At 43.9% G+C, this 21,616-nt stretch overlaps 1 protein-coding gene across 1 annotated transcript in view; it reads right to left on the reverse strand.

Annotated features, from left to right (window-relative positions):
- The window catches only part of ABCC8 (ATP binding cassette subfamily C member 8), a 133,916-nt gene that overhangs the window by 9,019 nt on the left and 103,281 nt on the right, over positions 1–21,616 (reverse strand). The window contains exons 26-38 of the mRNA XM_056802201.1: positions 20,947–21,188; positions 20,494–20,660; positions 18,704–18,773; positions 16,474–16,631; positions 14,380–14,472; positions 11,227–11,329; positions 9,655–9,768; positions 8,552–8,672; positions 8,009–8,139; positions 6,142–6,220; positions 5,699–5,807; positions 2,468–2,571; positions 1,672–1,805 (exon numbers count right to left, since the gene is read on the reverse strand). Of these exons, the coding sequence (XP_056658179.1) occupies positions 1,672–1,805; positions 2,468–2,571; positions 5,699–5,807; positions 6,142–6,220; positions 8,009–8,139; positions 8,552–8,672; positions 9,655–9,768; positions 11,227–11,329; positions 14,380–14,472; positions 16,474–16,631; positions 18,704–18,773; positions 20,494–20,660; positions 20,947–21,188 (1,625 nt within the window). The remainder of the gene's footprint in view (positions 1–1,671; positions 1,806–2,467; positions 2,572–5,698; positions 5,808–6,141; positions 6,221–8,008; positions 8,140–8,551; positions 8,673–9,654; positions 9,769–11,226; positions 11,330–14,379; positions 14,473–16,473; positions 16,632–18,703; positions 18,774–20,493; positions 20,661–20,946; positions 21,189–21,616) is intronic.

Genomic DNA, 21,616 nt, shown 5'->3' on the forward strand with positions numbered 1-21,616 from the left:
TTTCTTAGGAAGTTCTTTGATGGCTTGTTCAATTTCTTTTTCTGATATAGGGTTGTTTAGGTTTTCTATTTCCTCTTCTGTTAATCTAGGCAATTTATATTTTTGTAAATATTCATCCATTTCTAGAGATGAAAACACTTGGGATGGACTGTCTTTAATTATCTGAAGGGTTATCATTTGGAAGAAGTCTTCACTTTGTTATTTGTTGATCCTGGAGGACAGAATCAGGATCAATGTAGAGAAGTTGCAAAATTGCAATTATCAGCTTCCTACTAATTAAATCTATTCCAAAGCATAATGGGTTGTCTTGGGAGTTTATGGATCCTCATCAATGAAGATCTTTTAGGGAAGAATGAATGCTTGTCAAGGAAGTGATAGAAAAGATTGCTATTCAAGCCTAATTTAAATAGATGAGCTCCCTAACTTTGGGATGAGATAATAAAAACTCTGTAAATCTTAAAGTGCTACAAGATGCAAGGGCAGCTAGGTTACTCACTGGATAGAGAACCAGGCCTGGAGATGTGAGGTCCTAGGTTCAAATCTGGCCTCAGACACTTCCTAGCTATATGACCCTGGGCAAGTCTCTTAACTCCAATTCGCTAGCCCTTACCTCTCATTTGCCTTGGAACTGATACTTAATATTGATTCTAAAACAGAAGATAAAGGTTTTTTTTTTAAGTGCTATGAGATACAGTAGAAAGTACATTGGATTTAGAATCTGATGTCCTGGATTCAGATCTTGTTCCATCACTTCTTAACCGTGTAACCTTGAACAATTCTCCTATCTCCTATCAGAACTCGGATTCCTCAACTGTAAAACAAGAAGGTCATGGATAAAAGCACTTTTCAGGTCCCTTCCAGTTCTTGATCTATAATATAAGGTGAATAACTCCTCTGGGACTTATTTTCCTCATCTGTCAAATGAGAGGGTTTGGACTACCTGACCTTCAAAGTTCCTTCCATTTCTGAACCTGTGATCATAATGTGAGCTACATCTCTATTATATGAACTAAACCCTGCTTGTGGGAGTGAGCAAATGAGAGTTCTTGTGCACAGCATGAGTAGGTCGCTGTGTAGAGGTCTAGGATGCAGATCCAATGAGGAGTGTACTCTAAGCAAACGGAGCTGAGCATCCCAGATGAATCAGCATTCAAGAAAAGTCAGACTACCCTCAAGAAAAGCTGAGACATAAGAAGATCAATCTGGCTCCTAAGGATGGGGCAGAAAAGGCCTCTTGGCTGACAGTTAAAGTACATGCATGGGTTGGCATATGTGACATACTGGAGAACCTACCAAGAGTCTTGAGCTGTTGAGGCAAGAGGGGAATGTGTTTACCCAGATGTCTGCCATCAGTTTGGGGCAGCAAATCCCTGAATCCCCAAAGTCCTCTTCTGGGCATGTCCAAGCAAGGCTTTCTCTTTTCAGAGAGCCTTGGGCACAACTCAGAATCCTCAATAATGGCATGGAGGATGCCTGTATCTCTGTATACATGTGTGCATGAACTCAGAACACTATGGCTCATTTTCTCTTCTCCATATCATTTCCCCAACAGTTTTTTTAAACCTACACTATGGGTTGAGCACTATTTTGTGTAACAATCTTTCCTCCCTCCCCTCCTCTTAACTCGCCAACCATCACCACCTAGAACTGACCTTAGACCCCGGGACTGACCGTGGCCATGTCGATGGAGGCCGTGGCCTCATCCATGATGAAGATGCTTGTCTTCCTCACAAAGGCCCTTGCCAAGCAGAAGAGCTGCCTTTGACCCTGGCTGAAATTCTCCCCACCTTCCGTGACTATGGCATCTGTAAAAGAACAATGACTCTGTGTGTGTTTGTGTAGGACTTTGCCTCCATTTCTTAGAATCACTCTCTTCTTTTTCTATAATAATTCTGGATTAACTGATTGGTTGTTTGAAGGGCCCGCTGTCCTTGGGGCAAAGCAAGCCTTGACTCCATCATTGTTTGGCCCAAGTTATGCGCTTTTCACCTCTTGGCATTGCATGTATGATGGAGACTTTGCTCTTCCCATTGTCCTCTCCCCATTCTCAGGGTTCTAGGGATATTTGGATGATTGGGATGGGACAAAGATGAGAGATGTGATAGGAGAAACAATGGGTCCAGGAGTGTTGTGGCATGGTCAGACTGGAGAGTTCATTCATTACTGTCAGAAAGCCCTAGACTCCTTGTTGGGTCTCTTGCCCTGAGGCATTGGAGTTTGAAACAGGATTCTAGGAGTTATTACAGGGAATAGTTGGGCTGTATATGGCATGTGTAAGACATTTGTGAACTTGAACACATCACTTGTGAACTTCATTCCCACGTGGGTGGGAGAGCAGATGGAGATATACTCAAACTTTCATGTGGATTGACCCCTCATTCAGAATTAGCCCAGTTTCTATATAAAGAGGATTCCTCCCCATCTTGGCGGGAAGCCAGTACAGGAAGATGAGAGTGGGTCCTGTTACCTAGTCCCCCTGGCAGTGCCTTCACCACTAGCTTTAGCTGGGCAATCTCCAGGGCTTCCCACAGGGTGCTGTCAGAGCACTTCTTCTCTGGGTCCAGGTTAAACCTGCAGAGCAGAACAGAGACCCAGTGAATGGCTCCACCACCCAAACCCAGGGCATGGTAAAGAGGGGGGCCAGGCCTGGGGCTGGGGGTAATGAGTGATATTGCCCCAAGATCAGGAATCTTCTTTGGCTGACATCAGAAGGGAGGAGCTTCTGGGACTTGGTAGGATCCCATCTGGAGAATTGTGCTCAGTTCTGGGCACTACATTTTAGGAAGAGATAGACAAGCTGGTGGTACACAGTCAGTGGAGGGTGACAAGGATAGTTCAAAAGTTCATAAATTTAGAGCTAGAAATGACCTTCCAGGGACCCCATCCCAGGGGAAGACCTTCTTTTGCCTTCTTGACTAACGACTCATACCTCTAGTTCAACCTTTTTTATTTACAGATTTGGTGACTGAAGCCAGAAAATATAAGGGTCAGACCTCTGGGTCTTCACTCTAAATCCATTGATCTTTCCATGGTACCATGAAGATTGGAGTCTGTGATATCAGGATACTGGTTAAAGGACCTTCACATGGTCAATCTGGACAGTCCAAAATTTAGGTGGGGTACATGGTAGCTGTTTTTCTACATCTGAAGAGGGACTAACATATAGAACAGAAATTAAGATATTTTTTTTACTGAGTCCTAGAACAGAAATCAAGCTTGATATGCTAAGATCAGAGGTTAGAAATAGAAGACTATTGTAGAAGTCAGAGGGACTAGATTTCAGTTTGATATAACAAAAAACTTGCTCACAATCAGAACTGTCCTCAAATGGAATGGGAGGCCTCTGGAGGAATGATTTCATTGTCCCTGGTGTCTTTAAGCAGACAATGAATGACCACTCAATAGGAGTGTTATTGGAGATTACTGCTTGGTAGATGACCAATCATCAGTCCCTGTCATCTATCATCTGAGATAGTCTTTTAAAAAAGAAAAACCTTTACCTTCTGCCTTAGAATCAATGCTGTGTATTGGTTCCAAGGCAGAAGAGTGGTAAGGACGAGGCAATGGGGATAAAATGACTTGCCCAGGGTCACACAGCTAGGAAGTGTCTGAGGCCAGATTTGAACCTAGAATCTCCTGTCTCTAGGCAGGGCTCTCAAATCACTAAGCTGCCCAACTACCCCTGAGATATTCTTTGAAGGCTTTCTGCTTATCTCTCAGTCCATCTTCTTGCTTCTACTTGTCTCAGACAATACTGTTCTGGTCTTAGCCCTGGCTAAAGGTTGAAGCCCTAAACAGTGACCCCTGTCATGTGGAGGGGCAACAATGGATTGGAATGAATCTTCCTGGGATTCATTTTGGCTTTGGGGTTTTAAGTTTTTAAGTTTCCCATTGACCCTTTTTCTTTTTTTCCCATTGACCCTTTTTCAAAGCTTATAGGTTAGAAACTTGGATTTTATACCAAAGGTTGACATATTACCCACCTATGACAGATGATATGTATAATCATTGTCTCTCCAATGAGACTGGGTACTCCTTGAATGCAGGAACTATTTCTTAATTCATCTTTATACCTCTAAATCTCCCCCTGCCACCCCATATTCACTGCGTCACCCACATGTCCTCAGAAGATTTTTGCTAAATGAGCAAATGAATGAATGAATAATAGAACAGTGTTAGGCACTGGTTGGTTTGGGGAAGAGTGCAAAAACCTGGTAGTTGTGGCTGTTGTATATTTTGGAACCCTCAATAAGAACTCAGTAAAAGTTTAATAGTTGAGGGAGTTACAAAAGTACAGAATGTCATGGCTGGAAAGGACACCAGAGGCCATCTACTACAACTTCTTACCTGACCTGGAAGGAGAGTCCTGGTCTCTGATGGGACATGGACCCCAGGGATTGGGAGTCTGGACCTGAGGACTATAGAGAGAGTTGTGGCAGGGAGTGGGGAGAAAGAGTCACTCACTACTGTCCATTTGAATCAAAGAAGAGTCCTAGGGGATGGGAGAGAGCCTGAGACCAAACCTATCATCATCCAGAGACTTAATTTTAGCCAATGGAGCCATATTACTCTAGTGCCAGAAAGGCAGCACTGGATTTGGAGTTGGGTGGACCTAAGTTCAAATCCTGTCTCAGATACTTACTAGTTTCATCAGCCTGGCCAAATCAGTTAATGTATTTTCAGAGCAACCTGGAAAGACTTGTATGAACTGATACAGAATGATATAAGAAGAACCAGTAGAGAAATTTATATGATAACAACAATATAAAGACAAATAACTTTGATAAACAAGAACTCTGATGATCACTGCAATGACCAATCCTGATTCCAGAGAACAATGAGGAACATGCTATCCACCTTTTGACAGAGAGGTAATGGACTCAAGATGCAGAATGAGTCATAGATTTTTGGACATGACCAATGTCTAGGTGGCAGAGTGGGCAGAGTTCCAGGCTTAGGGTCCATCTTTGTGGACTCAAATCATTCAAATCAGGACTTAGACACTAGCCATGTGACCATGGACAAATCACTTAACCCTGTTTGCTTCAGTTTCCTCATCTGTAAAATGAGCTGGAGAAGGAAATGGCCCACCACTCCAGTATCTTTGCCAAGAAAACCACAAAAGGTGTCGCGAAGTGTCAGACACAACTGAAACAACAATGTAGGAATTTGTCTTCCTTGACTATGAATATTTGTTACAATGCTTGTCCTTTTCTTCTTTTAAATGGAAGGGTAAAAATTAAAGCTAAAATGTGATTCAAATCCATAAATTGAATCACCAATTTTAAAAATGGTCTCATCTTTCTTTTCCTTTTCTTCTTTCCCCTAGTATCTGGCGTTCCTTTCCTCTCCTTTGTTTCTCCTCCCTTGTTTCTTGCCCCTATTCTCTTAGCTACTGAGGCTGTGGAGGGCATTAGATATTGTCTTCAGCATACTTTGCTTTGGAAAGAGTTCTGTAGGATATTCTGTAGGATATTGATCCTCATACTATAGATATGGTAACAGCCCTGGAGAAGGGAAGAAACTGGCTCAAGGTTTTACAGATTGACCCTATGAATAAGAATTTCCTAATTTCTAGGCTAGGGTCCATTTTTGGAACATTGCACACACCATGAGGCTCCTGGGATGGGGGAAGGAACTCTTTCTACTATGGCAGCATCTCTGGTCTTTCCTGGTCCTTCCCTGGGGTATTACTCACCGAATGGTGCCACTGAAGAGGATGGGGTCCTGGAGGATGATGGAGAGTCGGGATCGTAAGGTCTGCAAGGGCAGCTTTGCAATATCAATGTCATCAATGACGATCCTCCCTGTCATTAACCAGAAGTCAACTCACCCTGGGGGACTGTGACTAGTACTAGGGAAGAACTTGCCTGGGTAGAAGGGACCTAGCTAGGAAGCAGGGCCAGGTTATGCAGCTGCCCCTCTTTATTGAGGCCAGGCAAGTCATAGAAATATTCAAACTTTACATATGACCTGGAGTATCCATTACCTAGATAGACAGATGGACAAACAGACAGAGAGTTGCTTACTGCAAAAGAATGATTCTAGGGGTAGGGATATGGCAATGAAAATTTGCCCTTTCTCTAAGGTATGAGGAGGCAGGTAGTGCTGTATTGGGGGTGTCAAGGAAGGAGGACCTACCTTCAAACATGTCGACCATGCGGAAGAAAGCAAGAGAAAAGGATGACTTTCCACTGCCTGTTCGGCCACAGATCCCAATCTGCAATAGGGAGGACCCAAGAAGTAGCTTTGGGAGAAGCTGCAGACCAAGCTCTCCCAGGGGAAGTTGGGAAGTTTTGCCTCCTATCTTTGACCAAGCTCTCTGATAAACTCTGGCAGGAATGGATTGGAGCCTTAAAGCTTGTTTTCTTTCTTTTTTTTTTTTAAATCCTTACCTTCCGTCTTGGAGTCAATACTGTGTATTGGCTCCAAGGCAAAGAGTGGTAAGTGCTAGGCAATGGGGGTCAAGTGATTTGCCCAGGGTCATACAGCTGGGAAGTGTCTGAGGCAAGATTTGAACCTAGGACTTCCTGTCTTTAGGACTGGCTCTCAATCCACTGAGCCACCCAGCTGCCCCCTAAAGCTTGTTTTCTAAAGAAGGTGAAGAAGAAATCTCCAGGATGATTTACACATCGGTTTGTTTCCGTGCCTGTAATATATCTATCTATGCCTGTTTTTGTGTGCATGTCTCTGTGTATACATAAATGCTTTTACATTATGTACATAATCTTTGCATGTATTGATGTGTAATTTTTCTGTGGTTAAACATGTGTAGGAATGCATGTTCCTATAAACACATTTGTATGTATTCACACGTACATACACATAGAGAGACAGCCTGGAATAATACACAACTGGCCTTGGAGCCAGGAAGACATGAGTTCCTGTCCCATCTTTGACACATATTGGACTTGTGGGTCACTTAACTGTTCTGGGCCTTAGGAGACTCTAATAATGTAAGTTTCTGTTTTGTATCAATGCAGTTTCCTTACTGGGAGTTCACTTCATTAATGAAATATACAGATCTGGACCAAAAAAAAGTATACATGTTTCTCTGTGTGTATATGCATATATACCCTTGTATATAGCTGTATATGCCTAGGTTTCAGAGCAGCTGGTCTGGAACATATGAGGCCTCCCTGGCCGGGCCTATGTTTTTATGAGGGCAAATCTCTTATGGGACAAAAGGAACTGTCTCACTCTCACCTTTTTCATGGTAAGAGACAGAGACAGAGTGGAATGAAGGAAGAGAGAGAGAGAGAGACAGAGAGAGAGAGACAGAGAGAGAGAGAGACAGAGAGAGAGAGAGACAGAGACAGAGACAGAGACAGAGACAGAGTGGAATGAAGGGAGAGAGAGACAGAGAGAGAGAGGGAGAGAGAGAGAGACAGACAGAGAGAGACAGAGACAGAGAGAGACAGAGACAGAGACAGAGTGGAATGAAGGAAGAGAGACAGATAGACAGAGAGAGAGAGGGAGGGAGGGGGAGAGAGAGAGAGGGAGGGAGGGAGAGAGAGAGAGAGAGAGAGACAGACAGACAGACAGAGAGACAGAGAGAGAGAGAGAGAGAGAGGAGAGATTAATGAATGTCATAGCGAGATATAAAATCTGAGCTCAGGTTCCTCATCTCAGGGAGGGAAGGGATCCTAGGAAATATTTCTTCTTCCTTTTTGCTATTGCTGCAGGGGACACTTATTCCAAATATTCCAAGTCCCAAAGGGACAGGGGGAAAGGGTTTGCCACTTTCATCTCCTTTGAGGTTACAATAAGAATGCCTGGTGAAAGCATGAAAATATAGGCTAGTCTAAAGCACTTAGAGTGGTCTGGGGAGGGAGGCAGTGGGATCCCAGACCCAGGGAGCTGAGCCTCAAGGCTGGTATAGTCTTGGACCTTGGTTTGAGATCATGTGGCCCTGGAACTCACTTCTTCTCTTCTCCTTTACCCCATGCTTCTCCTTCTCTCCCTGTCCCTTCTACTAATTTACCCAGCACAAGAGGAATGTACTGACCTTCTGTCCTGGGGAGATGTGGGCATTGACATGATTTAGGACTGGCTTCAGGGAGCTATCATAGCGGACACTCAAGTTTTGTATCTGTATCTTTCCTTGGACTGGCCAGTTCTTTGGTATCAGGGACGGAGCTGAGGAAGGTGGTGGGAGGAAGGAATGAGGGAGAAGAGGATCACCAAAAGGGTTGTGAAAGCCTAATTCAAGCTTTCATATAGTTTATGGACCCATGGGTACCTTGGCTCTGTTCTGGATTGCCCTTGTGTCCTTTCTCTTGAAGCCCTCAAAACCCTATCTACTATTCTCATCCCACTCAACAGCCCTTCTTTCTCTCTCTTAGCACGTATTCCCTCACCTAGAAGCCCATAATTCATCTCTCCTATGCTCTCATCCATCAGTCCCTCATTCTTCTCATCACCCAGAAGTCTCTCTCCTGTCTCCCAATCTTTCTCACCTAGTAGCCTCTTGCTCTTGCTGAGTCACCTTGCCCAGAAGCCCCTGTATTTCTCATAGCATTCACCCTTTCTTTTTCCTGAGTCCTCTTACCCAGAAGCCCCTCATAATTCTCAGCTTCAGTTTTCAGAAGTCCATGAATTCTTTTAACAGCCCCCATCTGAATCTCCATGTCTGCCAGATTCCTCACCATCCAGTTTAGGTAGTTGGACACCTATGGAAAAAGCCAGGACACAGGGAAAGGAATGACAGTCTTTCTTCACAGATGGAACAGGAGACAAGTAACCTTGGGGGTTGCTGGACATTTAGGGGTTACAGCTTTGGTACCCATTAGATTGTGAGCTTCTTGAAGGCAGGGATTCTCTTTTGTCTCACTTTATATCCCCAGGCTTAGCACACAGTAGGCACTTAAATCAATGCGTATGGATCGATTGATTTGGGAGCAAGGGTCACCTTATTAAGTTCCCTGTCTTTAGAGGAATATAGGGATGATGTGGTGACATCAGCTCTAAAACTTGGATCTGAGGTCAGGAAGGGCAAAGACTTTAAATTTCAGTTATTCTAAGAAGGGAAAGCTAGTAGAGTATGGGGAGACAACTAGGGAGAAGGGATTTGAAAGAATAGATTATAGGGGAGAATTGCCTATGGGACCTTTGCTCCCAACACCATACTAAATGGGGTATGGAAGGAATTGGTAGTTGGATGGTAGACTGTAAACTCCCAATAGCCAACGGTATAAGTGAAAATGTTCTACCTTTGAACTAAGTTCCCCAGAATTCTTTTTGTATTTCCCAGCATTCTTTTCTCTTCATTTACATGGGTCTTTACATTATTGTTTATAACTTTCTGTGACTCCCTCTTTTTTCCTCTTCTTTTCTCTCAGTTGAGTTAGGCAGGTTTTACTCTAGCTTTTTATTTCAAGTTGTTATTTAATAAATCTTATAAATATAATACTTGAGCTATTGTATATTAATTTTAATTCTCACACAACCTTGGAGCAGGACTCCCTCTGGGGTTAGGGATGCCTTCACTTGAGTGAAGTTTAGTACACTTTTCTACCTAAGAGTCACGAGTGCCTCTGACCTGAAAGATTTGGGGGCTCTAAGACACTGATAATTCGGTATTGGTGACCCTTTAGGGCCAGAACCCCTCACTCTTCCCTCACCAGGACAGGGAATCGATGTTGTCCCACTCACCATTAGGGCATAGGTGAGGCCCAGACCCACCAGTCCTGCAGGCAGCTCCTTGTGCAAGGATTTGGTGATGGAGGCCACAGCAGCAATGAGGACCACACAGGCACCGATGTACTCCTGGGAGAACAAGACGGCTCCTCAGGCATTATAAGCTTCCCATATAACCTCCCTGCAAATCCTTCTGTACAACACTGTGAGGCACACTCATTTTTGCACACACAATATACACTCATGATGCAGCAGGAACATATGTGCCTGACACACTTCCCTTCACCCATATACATATTTGTACACAAAAACACACAGAGAAGATGCAAGAAGACAGATGAGGGAAGAGGAGAAGCAGTGGGGTGATTTAGGTATGAAATTCAGAGGCCGGATACCCCAGGGTAGGGGTGCTTTATCCCCTTCTCTTGTTTGGGTGGCATCTCGTCTTGACAGTGTAACAGGGAAAGGAATCTAGGGCTGGATGCTGGGAGGCTGAGGTCTGGGCTTTGCTACTTACTAGTTGGGCAACTCACCCTCTCTGGCCTCATTCCAGCCAAGCTTCCCTCACCTGCTTGCCTTCATAGACTCCATGTTCCAGCCAAGCTGGATGCCCCTCCAACCTCTCCCTGGACCTCCCCACCCCACTCCGGTATCCTCTCACATCTCTGTGCCTTGTTCATCTTCTCCATCTGGGATGGACTCCACTCCCATCCCACCCCACCCTTTGGAAGCAATTTTTTTCTTTAGGGAGCAAGGTCCTTGGGATGAGTGCCTACGCTATATCGATCTGTAGATCCTTAGTGCCCAGCTCAGGGCCCCAGACAAAACTTGTAAATGCCCTTTGAACGAACTGAATCTGAGAAATGAGACTGCTCAATGGAAAGATCTCCAAAGGCCTCTCTCTAGCACTCACATTTTAGGGTTATTCTGATTTATATTGTATAGATGGATCATTCTAGTGGAACAGGTAGGTAGATTTGTAGTCAGGGAAACCCAAGTTCAAATCCTACCTCATACACTTACTATCTGTGTGACTCTGGGTAAGTCACTTAACCACTTTGTGCCTCAGTTTTCTTATCTATAAAATGGGAATAATATTATGTACTTGACTGGTTGTGAGCATCAAATGAGATAACATGTATAAAAGGCTTGCAAACCTTTAAGAGAAGGGGACAGTGAAGTAGTACAATGGATAGAGCACCAGGCTTGGAGTTGGGAGGACCTGGGTTCAAATATTCTTCTTGGCTCTGTGACCCTGGGCAAATCACTTAACCTCTGTTTGCTCAGACTTTGCCCTTCTATTTTAGAGTTGCTTCTCACATATAAAGTAAGGGTTTCCAAAAAAAGAGTTCTATAAATGCTTGCTATGGATAATGATGATGATGATGATGATGATGATGATGATGATGATGATCCACCTTCCTTGTCTTCTCCCTCTTCCCAACCAGACAACTAGACTTTCTATGACCAAAATACCTTTTTATTTGAATGGAATTATCTGCAGATTACCCACCCTCACTTCCAAGGGCTGCTCTTAGACTCTCACCCCCAAAACTTCCTCTTATTCCCCAAGGGGTCTGGACTTGCCATTCGGACTTCCAGCCATCGGTTGGCAGCAGTGAGGAAGAGTGAGGCAATGTTGTTGGAGTCAGTGTACTCTAGAAGTTTCTGCTGGAACAAGGCCTCATACCTGGAGGAGAAGGTGAAGGGTGGGCCCATGAATGAGCATTTGGTCCACTCCTTCCCTGAGATGCTACAGGGGTAAAGGGGTGGCACATACTGTAAGGAGGACAGAGAGAGGTGGAGAGAGAACGAGAATCATCTTTCCCTCTCTCTCCTCAGTTGTGTTCCTCTGACTAGATGTGTGTGTGTGTGTGTGTGTGTGTGTGTGTGTGTGTGTGTGTGTGTGTGTGTGGTGAGAAAACCCCACCATACTGAGATAAAACTCAATTTCCCTCTCTCTGATCTCCTGCACTTCAACACCCAGTACCTGGTAATCAGATCTGTAATAAGCAGTGCTCACACCCAGGGCAAACAGGATGAAACATATTCCCAAATCAACTCAATAATTCATGAGATAAAAATAATACAAGAAGCAATTAAGATCAATTCAGTTGGGCAAGAGGGGATTAGTTGCTATAATAGATTCGATAATGTTGAAGAAATGTATGTGTCTGAGAATACATCCGCATCAAATTGTTTACCATCTCTGGGAAGGGGGAGGAAAGGAAAGAAAGGAGATCATTTGGATCTTATAATTTCAGTAAACTTATGTGGAAAATTATTATTACATATAACTGGTAAAATAAAATATCCTTAAAAAATAAAAAAAGAAATACATGTGTTAAATGTTTGTGCCTCCCCTCAATTCCATTGCCCTGGCCCCAAACCCTAGTGGTTCTACCTTGGTTATAGGCATGTAGCACATACTAAGATCTCACCTTCACAATCAGATTGTAACTTATTTAAGACCAACAATTCTTCATGGTTCCAGCCAAACTTGGTGTCTTTGCCAGAATTTAGCCTAGAACTTAACCAGAACTTGCTTAATAAATAATTGTTTATTGACTGATTGAATGAAGAGTTCATAGGATTTAGAGTTAAAAGAGAACAGAGAGATCATTTAATCCAAGCCCTTTATTTTATGGAAGAAGAAACTGAGTCCAAGAGAGATAACATGTATAAAAGACTTGCAAACCTTAAAGAGAAGGGGACAGTGAGGTAGTACAATGGATAGAGCACCAGGCTTGGAGTTGGAGTTATTTAAGGTAGTGACTGAAGCTTATTTTCATTTGTGTCTATTTGGGAGGAAAGGGGTCATCTTTTATAAACTTTGAATTAAATTATTCTGACTTTTTAAGGAATGGAAAAACTAGACCTGTTAAGTATTTTCTTCTTTTTCCACTGGTAGGAGAGGTGGGCAGTGGAAAGGGATAGAGAGTAAATGTGGACAGAACACCCACAGTCCTCTGAAAGTTTCCTGATTGGCTGAAAGTGAACCCAGGATGGAAGAATGGGCAAACACTAAAGGAAAATACTAAATTGCTTTGTGAATATTCTAGATCAAAATAGACTATTTTCTGCTTGAACAGGGGTCCACAAGGAAGTTGGATATGTTGGGATGAGGCTCTTAGTCAAGAGAGGGATATGGCCCAACCTCGAATGGGACAGAAGAGGAGCAGAGAGTATACATTGACATATATCAGAACTAGGAATCTAGCTGTGGTGGCAGTAGCAGGAGACTGACAAAAGAGGAAATTGGGCTTGGGGCAGCAGATATTTGAACCCAGGGGAGTGGAACAACCTTGGGAAGTTCAGGAGGCTCCGTATAGAGCAGTGCCTCAAATCAAAGTGGAGGTTTAGAAAATAACCAAAAGTGAAAATCCCAGGGCCAAAGACAAAGAGCCAGTTCTAAGAAAAAGCTAGGACCATCAAAGAAAATTCAGATCAGTGTGGCCCATGGATCAGGACTGAATTCTTCATGAATCATGAACCCAGTGGAAAATAAATTGGATTTGGACAATGACAATCTGAGTTCAAATACCAGCCCTGACATTACCTGCATGGCATTGGGCAAGTCATATAACCTCCATTGACCTCAGTTTCCTTATCTGTAAAATTAGGGGTTGGACTAAATGAACTATAAGGCTCCATCCAGCTCCAAATTTATTATCCTATGAACCTCAAAGTTGGAAGGGTCATCCAAGTGAACTTACATAAGAACAGAAATCTTTAAAGCACTTGCTGAATGACCTGACCAATATGGAAATATATTTTGCATGACTGCACATGTATAAGATTGCTGTCTCAGGGAGGAGAAGGGGAAGAAGGGAAAGAACTCCCTTCCACTAGCTACATGACCATTTAGGACCATAGATCTGGAAGAGACCTTTGAGATCATCTAGTCCAAGTCACTACTATTACACACATATTAAATAGCAGTCAGAATTTGAACTCATGTCCTCCAACTCCAAGTCTACTATTCTTTGTCCTATAGTAGGGCTTTCTTAATGTTTTTGTGCCATAGTCCTATATGAGAGTCTGGTGAAGCCTATGGACACCTTTTCAGAATGTCTTTAAATGCATCAAGTAAAATACATGGGAGTATAACAGAAACCAATTACATTGAAATATATTATCAAAATATAAAACAAAAATAAGTTCATGGACCCCTGAGTAAGAACCCTTCTCCTCTTGTTTTTCTGTCAGGGGAAAGGCTACCGTGATGGAGAACTCACTACCACTGGAGGCAATCCAATTCACATTTAGATAGTTCAAAGCCTGGTAGGTTCAGAAGGATCTCAGAGCTCATCTAGTCATTTTACAGACAAAAAAATGGAAGCCCAGAATAGTTAATTAACTTGTCCAGAGTCACACAGGGATTCAAAGAGGGATCTGAACTCAGCTCCTTTAATTCTAGAGAAAAATGTATGATAAAGATTTTTCATGATCATTGAGCTAAAATTTGCTTCTCTATACTTTTAACTTGCTGTTTGTAAGTTTTGTCTTTTGTGGCCAAACAGAGAAAAATCGACTTTTCCATGTGACGGCTTTTCTAATAGAGTTGATCTCAGTTGACCTCATCAAGCTTCATGTTGCTGTTTAGATGTCCAGTTTAGATGTGTGCCCTGTGGATCCTGACCCAGGTCAGTCACTGCTCTGCCAGTCTCTTCTGACCACCCTTCTCCCTGTGGCTGGCTCTCAACAGCTCCCCCAGTGGGAAGATGGGCCAGGACTCACCTGAATGCTCGGATGGTGGTGAGACCTTCCATCGTCTCTGAGAAGTGGGAGAGCAGGGGTAGCTGGGTGCTGTCATCCAACTGCTGCAGGTCCCTGTGGAAAAATAATGATGGCCTGAACTCATACCCAGGTGGGTGACCTGCCTCATATTTGTTGAAGGGACTAGGGGAAGAGAATAAACATTTTGATAGCACCTCCTGTGTGCCAGGCACTGTGCTAAGTGCTTTACAAATATTCAGTCCTCACAACGACTCTGGGAAGTAGGTATTGTTATTATTAGTTGAGGAAACAAAGGGAAAGAGGTTAAGTGACTTGTCCTAGGTCACACAGCTTGTAGGTGTCTCAGGTCAAATTTGAACTCAGCTATCCTGCTTCCGGACCCAGTGCTCTATTTGCTGGACTATCTTGAGTAGACCCAAACATCCTGCAGAGGCAGATTTCTTTTTGGACCAGACCCATCATTTTGTATGTATGGGAAGCCCCCTCCATGGATAGATCAGAAATATGTCTGTAATTTATCTGCTTAAGAGAGTTGCCTGGGGGCACTAAGAGATTAAGTGGTTTGCCCAGAGATTTAGGGAGGATGTGCTGGAGATGGGACTGAACTCAGGAATTCCTCCCTCCAAGATTGTTTTTGATGATTTCATGATCTCTCTCAAGGCAGACATTATTATCCCCATTTTTTATCTTCTTTAAAATTTTTTTAAATTTAATTGATTAAGAACATTTTCCCATGGTTCCATGATTCATGCTCTTTCTTTCCCCTCCTTCCCACCTCCGGTAGCCAATGTGGGATTCCACTGGGTTTTACATGTGTCATTGGTCAAGACCTATTTCCATATTATTGATATTTGCACTAGTATTACCCCCATCTTAAGGCTTGGACATGGCCAATTAGGTGGCAGAGATGGGGCTAGGATGTGTATGCCCTGAACCCTGGGCTGGTAATCCTCTACTATACTATCATGACTCATGGAGCTGGGTCTTATGAGATGATTTGGGGCAGGGGAAAAGCCTTTCTCTGATGGCTACCCAGTGGGGAATGAGTGTCATGGATGCTAGAGATCATTGAGTCCAACTCCCTTACTTTACAGCTGAGGAAATTGGGAAGAAGAAGGAGGTTAAGTGACTTACTCAGGGTCATGTAGATAGTGAGTGCTTGATTTGAATGTATGGTTCAAATTAAATGGTAAGATTTGAACTCCTATCTTCCTCAATCCTGAATCCAGGACTCTATCCATGATGCCACTTTGCATTCTCAGTCTAAACTGTCCTTGGCATGTTTCTTTTAAGTTCACTCAGGAATAGCCCCGGGGATCTGAGGTACAAAGCTCAATGATAAAGTCCCCCAGAAGGGTGTCAGTGTAACCCCAAAGCCCTGATATGCCTGGAAACATTAAAGACAAAAAGGTTGGATGGTTCCCATGGAAACCGATGGATTTTTTTTTTCCCCCATCCTATATGCCTTTGAGGAACACACTGCAGAGTCCTGATGGCCTTGGCATATGCCCTGTGTGTCAATATCACAGCTCAGAGTAGGTGGGGGAGCTGTCTCTGTGTCCACTGAATGTAAGTTCTCTATGGCCAGTCGAGGAGACAGAGGTTCAAGGCAGTCCCCTGAGTGGCCCAAGTGTGCTTTGAGGAAATATCCTATGGAGTATTTAGAGAGACACTGTCAATTTCATTCACAGAAGTCATCAAATCCCTTGCAAATGTCCAATGTATAGAGGTAGCAAAATTATCTGGGCAATCTGGATAATCTAAGGGGGAAAAAAAGGACCCATTTTCCCTGAAATCTCAACTTTGCAGGGCAGTGTTTCCTAACCATTGGGCAATAGCAGAGTCTGACCGATCTACAAAGATTTCACTACCAAAGGTTTTCATTTCTTAAAACATCTTTAACCAACAGGCTCCTTCCCCCTGTGTCCCACTCTCTCTTTCTTCTACGTGGAGTCCCAACAGGGCACTGGAGCTTCCTGCAAGGAATGTTGACGTGACCAAATGCAGATGGCTGCAGCCTTGAGTCTGACCTTGAGTGACTAAAGCAATGACTTCCTATGAGTAAAAAAAATGTTTCCAAGAAACCAAAGTCACCTGGATGCCACCCGGAAGTACTTCTGGATGAAGTAGCACACAATGGCCAGGGGCAGGAGGGCAATGAGGAACACAGGAGTCACGTAGGAGATGACAGCCAGCGCAGAGACACAGAGCATTGTGGAACGACTCAGGCACTCCAAGGTGGAAGGGATGTGCTGAAAGGAGAGAGAGGAAGGAGAATCGGGCCAAGTGTCCAGATAGGAAGTGGTGATTAATTTTTTTTTTTCTGGGAAGCTTTCCCAGATGGCGCTGACCTACCATGACCCTTCCCTTCCCAATCACTCGTGACACATCCCAGAGATGTAACTTAGCTAGGGTTACTGGAACTTTGTCCCAGACCACCAATACCAGGTAGGAAGTGGGGTGCTTCTTCTGGGCACGGAGGTTTGTTCCCATCTGCTTCTATCTCATAGACCTCCATTGGATTTCACCACTGGTCCCTCACTTAGGGTTCCACTTAATGGGTTTCTAAGACCCTCCTTTCCCTGAACCTGCTGGGAGCATTGGGCAGAGTCTCTGGGTAAAGGGTGACCTCCTCTCCTTGTATCCTTGCTTGGTCAAGTTGTCTGTTACACCATTGCTATCCCTGGCTCCATCCCCCATCAGATTGTCCCAACAACTAGTCTTGCTATTCCTCCCTCCATCACCTGTGCTGTTTCCTGTACCTGTGCATTCTGGGTCACTGCCACCATCCCTCTTAACTCTAGTTTTTATTTTAGTAAATTTAATAAATTTATTTTATATGTATGTATATTTTTATATTATATATTTTATATATATTTATATGAATGAACAAATCTTATAAATATAATCCTTGAATTATTGTATATTAATTTTAATTCTCATACCTGAAAGAATTTTAAATCTAACTCTGCCCCTTTCTGTCTGTACCATGCATTTGGCACTGTCACTCTATTCTATTCCTTGCTAGTCATTTCCATGATGGGAGTGTGGCCTCGCTAACTAGATTATACACTCCTTGTGGGCAGCTGCTGTGTCTTATTAGTCTTCTGCATCCCTCCCGGGACTTGGCAGAAGTGTCCGTGGTTGAATTGAATTGAATTAATTGAATAAATGTTGAATTGAGTTCTCTCCCAAACAAAAGTTATCATATGTTATTTCATACCTAGATTATATATGACCCACAACGCAGCTAGCTACTGTAGTGGATGTTCTACACTGTTCAAGTCAGAAAGTCCTTAGTTCAAATCCAGCCTTAGATACGTACTAGCTATGTGATCCTGGGCAAGTCAATTAGCCTTTGCCTGCCTCAGTTTCCACATCTATAATACTACCTACTTCCCAGGTTCCTGTGAGGCTAAAATGAAATAGTATTTGTAAAGTGTTTCACCAGTCTTAAAGTACTCTAGAAGAATTAGGTATTATTATAATAGGAGCAGATTTTAATATAAGGTAGGTCTTTTTTGGGCGAGGGGGAACTCAAGTCAAAATGTTTGGTTCTTCAAGTATGGGTCTGACTTTGTCATAATGTTGGCCTTTCAATGAGGTTCTCCCATGCCTCAAGGACAAGATTATAGCAAGGATTTAGAGTCTCCCTAGAAGCAAGTAGTCAAGGCAGTTGATCTGGGAGAGCAGGAAGGCAGCAGCTTCTTTCACTGCTTGACTCTAACAAAGGTCCTAGTCTCTCCTACTTTGAGGCAGTCTATAGCTATAGAAAATAGAAAAGTATAGTATAGAAAAAGTATAGAAAAGTATATAGAAAAGCATAGTATAGAAAATCAGAGGGATCCTAAGCTTCAGGGCTGGTGTTCTCTTAACTGGCTTTTTAGTCAATGGCTATAAAAATGATCATTTTGGAAGTAGGGTGAACAAGAGTGCCAGGTGAGACCTCATCATGGCACAATTGTATAATCTGTGGGAAACTGGCTATCTGGATGGCTTTCCTGAGGTCCGGTACACTGGATTGTGATGAGAATTTCTGAAGGTTTAGGGAAAGGAAAGACTAAAGAGTTGAGGATCGATTATTGTCAAACTGTCCTGAAACAATCATGTTCCTCATATCACCTGAATCCTTCCTTCTCCTCTCAAGTGTGCCTGTATCAAGTGTGGGATTAGGCAGCCAGGGGAGCCCGTGTTTGTCCATTTTCCAGCAGGGAATTTTTTCCTCCTTAACTCATAGGAGGGCAGGATCTAAGAAAAGACCACAGAGGATTCCAGCCTTTCTTTCCCTTTTGAGCACATGGAAATAGACCCCAGATCTCATTACCTGGTCAATTGTGTTACAATCAGATGAAAATCTGTTCAGGATGCTTCCAAGTGGAGTTGTCTCGAAAAACCTTAGTGACAGCAAGAGCAAAGGAAAGTAAGTCATTCCAGCACCTGTTCATGATGTAAGTGTATTTATTTAGCAATTTATTTCAAGTGTGTATCCACGCTCTGGTTCCCAGAAATTGTTTCTTCCTATTCTCCTCTCTCTTCCCACCCAGGAGTGAAGTACAGCCCCTTCTGGCTCCCATCTGTCCAGGCTGCTATGGGAACACTCAGTGCAGGCAGTAATGCTGGATAATACATAGAGATTCAATCTCAAAGCAAGAAGCCTTGGGTTCAAATCCTGCCTCTGACATATTCTGTTTGTGTGACCCTGAGCAAGTCACTTAAGTGCTCTAGGGACAAAATTTGGAGAAAAGGTGTCAGACTGCACTGATTGTGAGATTTCCCTCAGGTAGGCATTATTATGCCATTGAAACCCAAATCTCTATAATCAGGTTTTGATGTATGGCATCAACACAAATAACTAAGCAGCAAATTAAAAAAAATAGCCATATAGTAGGAGATGGGGTGAGGTAGAAGGCTCATAAAATATCAGCTGGATGCCTGACTGTTTTACTGACTGAAGAGGAGCCAATGGGCTAGAAGCCAACCTTGGATGCCGAATCAATTGTAAGTTAGGGCTGTTGTGGGAAGAAATGGCTGAACCAATAACCTTTGGTGTGAGAGATGAGGAGCAATGGGGGCTGATGGTACCTCACTGGGCAAGGGATCAGAGACCTTCCCCTTAGAGGAGAGTGGGAAGGGGGAATTGAGTATCCCAGGGGAAAGGGAATAGAGGATCCCACTGGGGAAGTGGAAAGAGGGAATGGGAGGATACAGGATAGGGGCACTTCTTTGAGGAGAGGAAGAGAATAGTTGATAGGGAGAGGAATAGGCCAAATAGCATCTCAATGTGGTAGGGAGGAGACAAGGTAGCATCTTGGGGGAAACAAGGTAGCATCTCAGGAGCTGACAATATAGCATCACAGTGTTGTGAGGAGCATCTAGGAGACAAGGTAGCATCTTAGTGTGATGGGAAGGAGACAGGGTAGCATCTTGGTGTGGTGGGGAGGAGACAAGGTAGCATCTTGGTGTGATGGGAAGGAGACAAGGTAGCATCTTGGTGTGGTGGGGAGGAGACAAGGTAGCATCTTGGTGTGGTGGGGAGGAGACAAGGTAGCATCTTGGTGTGATGGGAAGGAGACAAGGTAGCATCTTGGTGTGGTGGGGAGGAGACAAGGTAGCATCTTGGTGTGATGGGAAGGAGACAAGGTAGCATCTTGGTGTGGTGGGAAGGAGACAAGGTAGCACCTTGTGTGGTGGGGAGGAGACAAGGTAGCACCTTGTGTGGTGGGGAGGAGACAAGGCAGCATCTTGGTGTGGTGGGGAGGAGACAAGGTAGCATCTTGGTGTGATGGGAAGGAGACAAGGTAGCACCTTGGTGTGGTGGGGAGGAGACAAGGCGCATCTTGGTGTGATGGGAAGGAGACAAGGTAGCATCTTGGTGTGGTGGGGAGGAGACAGGGTAGCATCTCAGTGTAATGAGAAGGAGGTAAGGAAGCATCTTGGTGTGATGGGAAGGAGACAAGGGATCATGTTGGGAGGAGACAAGGTAGCATCTCAGTATGGTGGGGAGGAGACAAGGGAGACCCTGGGAGGTGACAATATGGCATCTTACTGCTGTGGATAGGAGATGAGATAGCACCTCAGTGTGATGGGGAACAGGAAGGCTGGGGAAGGAGCTACCTCATGGGGGCCAAGATGATCTGGTTCAGCAGACTTCGATGTAACCTCTTGGCCACCTTCAGGCCTGTCCACTCCACAGTGATAGATGTGATCAGGCATAGTACAATTCCCAGGCTGCACAGAACGGTGAATACCATGGCATAGACACTATGGTCGAAGGAGCATTTCTGCTGATGGTCAAAGATATAAAAAGTTATCTCAAAATCTTCTTGCACAGAGACCAGCCCACAGTCCCATTGTTTCCCATCCTCCTTTGCACATTGTTTTGGTCACTTTTTATTTAAAGAGAAAAATACCAATTGCTTTCCAGAAAGTTTGGACCAATTCACATTTCCACCAGCATGTTTTCGATGTGCCTAGTCTCCCTCAACCTCTCCCACATTTGCTGTTTTGTTGGCACCCTCCACCCAGGGCACCCTGTTTTCTTGGGCCTTGTAGCCTGCTTGAAGTTACCTCAGAGAGGGAGCAATTCCTTGTGGCTGGACCCAGGGCCAAGGCACTATCTGTCCAGTTGGCCAGGCAGTAGTCTATGGCAACCAGAACGATATGCTTGAGCAATTGTGAGAAGAACAGCAAGGGCAGAAGCAGTACACCAGCTGTGGACAGGTACTTGGCACAGGCTTGCCATGGAATCTTGGCTCGCTGGTGCAGCAGGGAGGACAGGTTGTCTTCTTCCTCACTCTCTGCCATCTCCTCTGTGAGTGGTAGGGATGATATTACCATCACCTCACGTTTGCATGGTTCTACACCTCTCCAAGTGTTTGGTATCTGTTATCTCATTGGATCCAAATTAATCTTTATAAAACTGTCCTAGGAAATGGGTTGGTCAGGGAATTGCACCCCTATTTTACACATGGAGAAACTACCAAAGAGGGTTAGTGACTTGTTTAAGGTCACACAGTAAATTGGTGGTGGAACTGAGTTTAGGAACCAGGTTTCTGGATTATTAAATCTATAGCCCTTTAAACTCTTAAAAAAACAACCTCTTAACTTCCATCTGTTTGTTCTAAGGCAGAAGAGTGTTAAGGGCTAAGCAATGGAGGTTAAGTGACTTGCGCAGGGTCACACAGCTAGGAAGCACTTGAGGCCAGACTTGAACCTAACACCCTCCATCTCCAGGCCT

The sequence above is a fragment of the Monodelphis domestica genome, chromosome 6, assembly GCF_027887165.1.
Source record: "Monodelphis domestica isolate mMonDom1 chromosome 6, mMonDom1.pri, whole genome shotgun sequence".
NCBI lineage: Eukaryota > Metazoa > Chordata > Mammalia > Didelphimorphia > Didelphidae > Monodelphis > Monodelphis domestica.